The 8,391-nt window shown below is 40.4% G+C and overlaps 1 protein-coding gene across 2 annotated transcripts; it reads right to left on the reverse strand.

Moving 5' to 3' along the window:
- Positions 1–1,756: 1,756 nt before the first annotated feature.
- On the reverse strand, positions 1,757–8,286 carry card9 (caspase recruitment domain family, member 9). 2 transcript variants are annotated; one of them, XM_041899892.2, is made up of 11 exons: positions 8,068–8,286; positions 7,670–7,807; positions 7,157–7,482; positions 6,755–6,934; positions 6,040–6,192; positions 5,573–5,698; positions 5,077–5,265; positions 4,557–4,602; positions 4,264–4,373; positions 3,930–4,003; positions 1,757–2,030 (listed from the first exon to the last, which is right to left on the reverse strand). In XM_041899892.2, the coding sequence occupies exons 1-11, from the start codon at positions 8,264–8,266 to the stop codon at positions 1,928–1,930; spliced, it is 1,644 nt and encodes a 547-aa protein (XP_041755826.2). In that variant the 5' UTR covers positions 8,267–8,286; the 3' UTR covers positions 1,757–1,927. The 2 variants fall into 2 exon arrangements, with proteins under 2 accessions (XP_041755826.2, XP_045081814.1); XM_045225879.1 differs by having other exon boundaries at positions 6,040–6,195.
- Positions 8,287–8,391: the final 105 nt, after the last annotated feature.

The following is an 8,391-nucleotide window of genomic DNA, read 5'->3' on the forward strand; positions in this document are numbered from 1 at the left end:
ACACAGCTAGTCTTAAGTAGTTGAACATGTTATTATTACTCCAACTGACAAACTGACACTTTTTCATTTTCGTCAAAAACAACTTTATGAAGGCCTGCACATGCGCAGTTCAGTGCGAGATACCGTTAGACCCGATGACGTCTTTCTACGCATGCGCCTAGCTAGCCAACGTCGCCTACAAGCGTGATCGGGGATTTCTATTGGAGAAGCAGTTTCTGCCCATCTTCATATTGTACTGTCTTTGATGTAACGTTTGTGAAAGAAATAAATTCCGTGACACAAAATTCTAACCAATGATGCAAACATTGCAACATTTTGTGTCCATAAATGCCAAACAGTATGTGCATTTAGAGCACAAAGTGCAAGTGTGTACCACGCCTCTTCACCAAAGATTTCTATACAAATTGTAGCTTACATTTAACATTTACATTTTAGTCATTTAGCAGATGCTCTCATCCAGAGCGATTTACAGGAGCAATTAGTGTTAAGTGCTTTGCTCAAGGGCACATCGACAGATTTTTCACCTAGTTGGCTTGGGGACTCGAATTAGCTACCATTCGGTTACTGGCCCAACGCTCTTAAACGCTACGCTACCTGCCGCCCCTCTTTACGGTCGTCACTAGTTAACACAGCCACAAGTCATAAATTAATAAACCACGCCCATTTCTACAATTTCTCATCTTACATTACATTACATTTTAGTCATTTAGCAGACGCTCTTATCCAGAGCGATTTACAGTTAATTAAATAATTATAATAATTAAATCTTAAAATATAATTTTAAACCTAAACTGAACCCTAACCTTAACCACACTGCTAACCGTATGCCGAACCCTACCCTTAAATTAAGAGCAAAAAGCTTTTTTTTTTTTTTGGTTTTCATGAATTTTTACAATATAGCTAACCTTGACTTTGTGGCGGTGGTAACTAGTGACAACCCCTTTACATTTTCTTTGCCTTTCTTACTAGCTATGGTATGGTATCCACTTTCCTCTGCTTTTGCATGACTAAAAATGCACATTAAGAGGTACAAGCAAAGATATTAGAGGAAAGCTTCTATACCATCTCTGGTACAAGTAACTTGCATACAGAAACACATTCATCATGCAGTCACTGTTCAAAATATAGCAATTTTATTAGAACAATACAAAGATTAAACATATACAGTACCAGTCAAAAGTTTGGATACACCTACTCATTCAAGGGGTTTTCTTTATTTGTTCTATTTTCTACATTGTAGAATAATAGTGAAGACATCAAAACTATGAAATAACACATATGGAATCATGTAGTAACCAAAAAAGTGTTAAACAAATCAAAATATATTTAATATTTGAGATTCTTCAAATAGCCACCCTTTGCCTTGATGGCAGCTTTGCACACTCTTGGCATTCTCTCAATCAGCTTCATGAGGTAGTCACCTGGAATGCATTTCAATTAACAGGTGTGCCTTCTTAAAAGTTAATTTGTGGAATTTCTTTCCTTCTTAATGCATTTGAGCCAATCATTTGTGTTGTGACAAGGTAGGGGGGGGGGTATACAGAAGATAGCCCTATTTGGTAAAAGACCAAGTCCATATTATGGCAAGAACAGCTCAAATAAGCAAAGAAGAATCTCAAATATAATAAAATATATTTTGATTTGTTTAACACTGTTTTGTTTACTACATGATTCCATATGTGTTATTTCATAGTTCTGATGTCTTCACTATTATTCTACAATGTAGAAAATAGTAAAAAATAAAGAAAAACCCTTGAATTAGTAGGTGTGTCCAAACTTTTGACTGGTAGTGTACGTAATTTCAACAAAATGATTATTTCAATTGATTTAATAATTCTAATATTTTTGTGAAGGAAATTAAACTAGCCTATGTTTCTGAAGGACCTTGCCATGTCCCCCAGCCACTCCTCTATTCCCCCTCTCTCAGTCACATCCCATCTGTGTCAGTGTTGCCACTTCCACTGCTGATGTCCAGGACACAAGGTGTGCAATCCTTGCATGTGGCCTTTGACCTCCTAAGGCCACATTTCCTGTTGTTGAAGAATGAAATAATTACATACAGTTGAAGTCAAAAGTTTACACACACCTTAGCCAAATACATTTAAACTCAGTTTTTCACAATTCATGACATTTAATCCTAGTAAAAATTCCCTGTCTTAGGTCAGTTAGGATCACCACTTTATTTTAAGAATGTGAAATGTCAGAATAATAGTACAGAGAATGATTTATTTAAGCTTTTATTTCTTTCATCACATTCCCAGTGGGTCAGAAGTTTACATACACTCAATTAGTATTTGGTAGCATTGCCTTTAAATTGTTTAACTTGGGTCAAACATTTCAGGTATCCTTCCACAAGCTTCCCACAATAAGTTGGGTGAATTTTGGCCCATTCCTCCTGACAGAGCTGGTGTAACTGAGTCAGGTTTGTAGGCCTCCTTGCTCGCACATGCTTTTTCAGTTCTGCCCACAAAGTTTCTATAGGATTGAGGTCAGGGCTTTGTGATGGCCACTCCAATACTTTGACTTTGTTGTCCTTAAGCCATTTTGCCACAACTTTGGAAGTATGCTTGGGGTCATTGTCCATTTGGAAGACCCATTTGCGACCAAGCTTTAACTTCCTGACTGATGTCTTGAGATGTTGCTTCAATATATCCACATAATTTTCCTTCCTCATGATGCCATCTATTTTGTGAAGTGCACCAGTCCCTCCTGCAGCAAAGCAACCCACAGCATGATGCTGCCACCGCCGTGCTTCACGGTTGGGATGGTGTTCTTCAGCTTGCAAGCATCCCCCTTTTTCCTCCAAACATAACGATGGTCATTATGGCCAAACAGTTCTATTTTTGTTTCATCAGACCAGAGGACATTTCTCCAAAAAGTACGATCTTTGTCCCCATGTGCAGTTGCAAACCGTAGTCTGGCCTTTTTAATGGCGGATTTGGAGCAGTGGCTTCTTCCTTGCTGAGTGGCCTTTCAGGTTATGTCGATATAGGACTCGTTTTACTGTGGATATAGATACTTTTGTACCTGTTTCCTCCAGCATCTTCACAAGGTCCTTTGCTGTTGTTCTGGGATTGATTTGCACTTTTCGCACCAAAGTACGTTAATCTCTAGGAGACAGAACGCGTCTCCTTCCTGAGCGGTATGACGGCTGCGTGGTCCCATGGTGTTTATACTTGCGTACTATTGTTTGTACAGATGAACGTGGTACCTTCAGGCGTTTGGAAATAGCTCCCAAGGATGAACCAGACTTGTGGAGGTCTACAATTTTTTTTCTGAGGTCTTGGCTGATTTCTTTTGATTTTCCCATGATGTCAAGCAAAGAGGCACTGAGTTTGAAGGTATGCCTTGAAATACATCCCCAGGTACACCTCCAATTGACTCAAATTATGTCAATTAGCCTATCAGAAGCTTCTAAAGCCATGACATAATTTTCTGGAATTTTCCAAGCTGTTTAAAGGCACAGTCAACTTAGTGTATGTAAACATCTGACCCACTGGAATTGTGATACAGTGAATTATAAGTGAAATAATCTGTCTGTAAACAATTGTTGGAAAAATTACTTGTGTCATGCACAAAGTAGATGTCCTAACCGACTTGCCAAAACTATAGTTTGTTAACAAGAAATTTGTGGAGTGGTTGAAAAACTAGTTTGAATGACTCCAACCTAAGTGTATGTAAACTTCCGACCTCAACTGTATATATATATATATATATATATATATATATATATATATATATATATATATATTTACAAATAACAGGATAACACAAGCAGCAGAAAAGTCCCTTCACCTCAACAAAATCACTCCCATACATAACCCATAGCAGTTTTACCCCTATGCAAACAATTTATGACAAAATACAGATACTGCATATTCAACAAATGCCCTTATGTGGTTTTCTCTAAAACATATAAACTTGCCAACCTTCTGTAGTAGAAGTTACACCTTCTTCTGGGCTTGCTGCAGTCTGAGAGCTCATCCTCTGATAAAGCTCTTTCCTGTCACGTGGAGCAAAGCAAAATACATATACAATACACAGTAATCATAAACTTCATATTATCTTCCTGTTTAAACTGATTTTTTTTCTTTCTTCTAGGGGCTAAAATGTGAAGTGTGTTCCATGCAGATGGAGAGAATTGAGGTTCAGTTGACGTGAAGTGACTACTAACAAGTGGCTTATTATATAATAAGAAAAGCTCACAATGCCAGGCCAGACAGATGTGAACTAGTCAAGAGATAAACAATTGAAGGTACTTACTGCTGAGATATTATCCTCCCTGGACCCTTCTGCACACAACGGGTGGACTTGCAAACCAATGCACACATCATACTCCCCCGATGTCTGACATTGCAGCTCCACATTATTAGCTGTGATAAAGATTTTTTTTATGTAGCTAACAACATAGAATGCTGGGAGTTCAAAAATCATGGTCAAATCATATCTCAAGCTAAGCGTATAATTACCATGAACACAAAAAGTATAACTTTTCTGATCATTGTTGTATAAAAAATTTTGTGATGATTATTTGTCACTTCTCATAGATTTCTTGCCTTCGGTTAATGTATCTCTGCAGTCTTCCTCACTGGTCTGGCTTTTCTGTGGCAGAGAACACACAAAAAGAGAACACTCGATCTAAAGTGGGTTGCAGAGACAGGAAAACATGAGCTGCCAAAGTGGATGGATCATTGCAGGTCATTTGTAAAAGAGGAAACACAGAGAGGTCAAAAGTAGAAGTAGAATTATTCAGATCCCTGAACATTGCAAATGTAATAATACTGCATGGACATCATTTGTTGTAAATCAGGAAGTAAATTACATTTACAATATCAGCAAGGAACAATTCTCAAAGTCTGACGTCTGAGAGGGAAATTGTAAATCAATATAAATATGTTTCCAAAATCAATAGGCTATCCTACGCTATCCTATATAAACAAAATAGACAGAAACAAAAGTGAATGAAAATAGAATCTGAAAAGCTTGCAATGCCAGTTCAGTGATTCTGATGACATATTTTATGTTTGAGTTAAAAGACAGATCTAAATGGAAGTGGTTGGTGGAATCCATTCTCACTTCATGTGGGGAGCAGGTGTTTCTGTGAAGCCTGGTCTGTAGAGCCATAACCTCTGCCTCAGTCCGGAACAACTGGACCTGCAGCTCATCACAGCGCTCACCCAGCTCCCGAATCTGTTTCCGGTACTGGTCCTTCTCCTGGAGGCTCCGTGAATTCTCCTGGTGGTACTCCTCTCGAGAGGCGATGGCCTACCACAAAACAAATGCCTTGGTTTGCTTTGCTGTAGTGGTTTATATAAAACAAATGGCAACGGTGCAGATGAGCTTCTGATCACAACCACACAGATAGTCAACTATTTAATTTTGATCAAATAGAAGTCAACTCTTTTGGATGAAAGAAATAAGCAGTATGGGGTGAATCCTAACCTTCACTAAAGTTGAATTTTCACTTAGCCATGCATTGATGTCATTTGGAGACTAAGTGAAGGGGAAGTTAGGATTTCCCAAGACAGTGAGGTCCTATAATCATACAGTCCTAAAATCACACCATGTTCACCTTGTTTCGCTCCCTGATAACCTCATCCATCTGTTTCAGGATATCCTTCATTCGGTCACGATACATTTTTGCATCTTTCTTCAATGTTGTGCACTTCAAGTCAAGAACCTCCTTTGCCTCCAAGTACTGCAAGAACAAATCAAACCTATATATTACAATTGGAACAACATAACTTGTCACATCGGAAAACACAACTTGAACAATTTAACTTCACACAGTCAGCTATTCCAATGAATGAGGAACACGCTTGGGCAGATGACAAAAATAAGGAAATATATTCATCCTGATGCTCAGGATCAGCATTTTTGAGGAAATAATATGATTTGTGTTTGGAATTTTTTGTTCCTCTTGCACTTGTGTTGAAAGAGCAGATGAATAGCTTATATTTAAGAAATTCAGTATAATCAGTAGTCTTCTCCTACAACTATTCCTAAGCAGTGCTCAGTGCATCAGGTCGTGATGTGTACCCGATTCCGTAGTGCCTCAGCATCGTGCAGATCTCTGCGTAGGGTGTAGATGTTGTTGACCAGCTCCTGGTGCTGAGCCTGAGAGTGCTGCTTGTTGTTGTCTAGACTCTCAGCGCTCAGCTTCTCTTGATCCAAGGGGGCTGGAGCTGTCCCCTGCTGGAACATACGGATTAATCCTGTCACACTACTCACTTAATCCAGTACTTTTTTCACACTACTCTACCGACATGAACCGTACTGTGCTGGCTCATATTTTATTTTCACGTTGTCCTTTTCAGCACAGTTCCAGCAAACTATAGTGGATGCCTAACCAAGCCAGCACGACTTGGCTCGGCTTGGCTCAGTAATGTAAAAATTGTACAATTGTGCATCTGAACAATCACTATTTGTGAAAACATTTATCTTGTGGTGCACAAAATGCCACTCCTAGCTGTTATTCCAAAATGTGTCCAGTGCAGTGCAGGGTCCTTTTTATTTCACTGCATTCCTAAACATTTACTGAGAAATTATCACTGAACCAAAATGCCACTCTTAGCTGTTATTCCAAAATGTTTCATTGTTGCTGACTGACTTTGTGCTGTTCTATAACGAATGTCTCAACATGTCTGGCTACAGAGGTCTTTCTATACTTAAAATGTAAACCAATAGTTAGTGGTTTTGTCAAAAGTTGATGTGTTTGGGTTTGCCAGAGATGCAACCCCCCCCCCCCCTATACCTGAGCTGAGCTCTCCAGCTCCTGGATGCGCGCTGTTAGTAGATCGTTGTCTCTCTGGAGCTGCCAGATCATGTCTTGACTGGGTCTCTCCTCAATGGCATTCTTCAGGTTCACAGTTTGCTTGCGTTGGATTTTCGAGTCACTCTCTGCCTTCATCAGACTGTGCTTCAGCTTCTCTATCTAGTGATTAATGAAAATCCCATCAAAACTTTTTTAGTTGTTGCCGATTGACTTTGTGCTGTTCTATAACGAATGTCTCCACATGTCTGACTACAGAGATTTTTCTATACTGAAGATGTAAACCAATAGTGATTGCTTTTCTCATAAGTTGATGTGTTTGGGTTTGCCAGAGCTGCAACCCCCCTCCCCTCCCCTCCTCCTCCTCCTCCTCCTCTCTCTCACCTCCAGCTGCAGATCCCGGTTGGACATGAGAGCACTATTCTTCTCTTCGTTGAGCTTGGTCACGTTGTACATCAGGCTGTAGTTGTCGTCCTTCAGGTGGCGTACGACCTCCAACTGCCTGTCCCTCTCCTCCCTCATACACTGCACGCGCTCCTGCTGCTTCCGCAGCTCCCTCTCCCTAACCTGCTGCTGCCGTAAGGTGTCCTCCTGCGCGGCTACAGCCGAAGTGGCCTCCTGTCTGCGCCGGCGTTCCTCCTGCAGGCCCTTCTGTAGACGTGTGACCTCGCTCATCAAGAACTGAGTCAGTCCTGACTCACCCACCGTGTCTATGATGTCAGAGAGAAGACAGGATGTTTTGTTTTTTGGATCAAATCCATTGTCACAGACACCAGCACTTCGAAAGATCATGCCAAGAAATTCAACCTACAGTATATCTTACACAAATACCTACAAGCTTGAATGATAGATACACAACTTGTCTATGGAAACACGTGATGGTGTATTGCCACTCACCAACTAGTATAGAAAAGACCCGGGCAGGTTCTTTGCCAGTAATTTTGCGATACAATTGAGGATAGTCCAGCTCCAAGCTCTCGAGGAATGCCACATAGCCTTTGAGTCCAGTTCTTTGAAGAATATCCAATAGTACACCTGTGAACATGGATCTGAGGTTTAAAAAATAAGGTACGGACATGCATTTCAGGAGATTGTGGGCACATTCCAGGTCATATTTATTTTGCAGATGATCACATCTCTTAACGCCTGAATTGACATATAGCAATCTTCTGAGAAGCACTGTGCGCCTTCAATAAAGACCTGGAATGCAACCAAATTATTGTAGTTCAAAGTAGAAAGTGGAACACTTGACCCTTTGTTTGCTCAATGACCTGAAATAGAGGATAGTGCCTTACCTACTTTGCGTCGGCGGATGACCAGACTGGAGTCATTGAATATCTGCTCCTCATCCTCACTGCTTAGCACCTTGCACTGACGCAGGTAAGGAGTGATTTGCGACGGCTCAATGGTCTTTATCAGCAGCAGTCTGTATTCCTCCAGCTGGGCCCAGCACTGCTCATCCTCCATATCTGACACACTCTGACTGTCAGTCATGATTGTCTCAGAGTTCCTGCGCGTTCAATAACTCCTTCAACTGGGAGTGAACGCTAGATGGTTAAGTGGTGCCAATCCAAATGTGGAACTTTCATAATGTGGAAATACTGTTTTATGACGCAAGA

Source organism: Coregonus clupeaformis, chromosome 16, assembly GCF_020615455.1.
Source record: "Coregonus clupeaformis isolate EN_2021a chromosome 16, ASM2061545v1, whole genome shotgun sequence".
Classification (NCBI taxonomy): domain Eukaryota; kingdom Metazoa; phylum Chordata; class Actinopteri; order Salmoniformes; family Salmonidae; genus Coregonus; species Coregonus clupeaformis.

What these genes read in the sequence shown, in the direction of transcription:
- card9 (XM_045225879.1), bottom strand. Translation starts at nt 8,266, where the DNA reads ATGACTGACAGTCAGAGTGTGTCAGATATGGAGGATGAGCAGTGCTGG. An exon ending in CATCCGCCGACGCAAAGTAG is followed by an intron (nt 7,808 to 8,067) that starts GTAAGGCACTAT and finishes CCATGTTCACAG; the next exon opens with GTGTACTATTGGATATTCTT. An exon ending in TTATCAGGGAGCGAAACAAG is followed by an intron (nt 5,266 to 5,572) that starts GTGAACATGGTG and finishes GTTTTGTGGTAG; the next exon opens with GCCATCGCCTCTCGAGAGGA.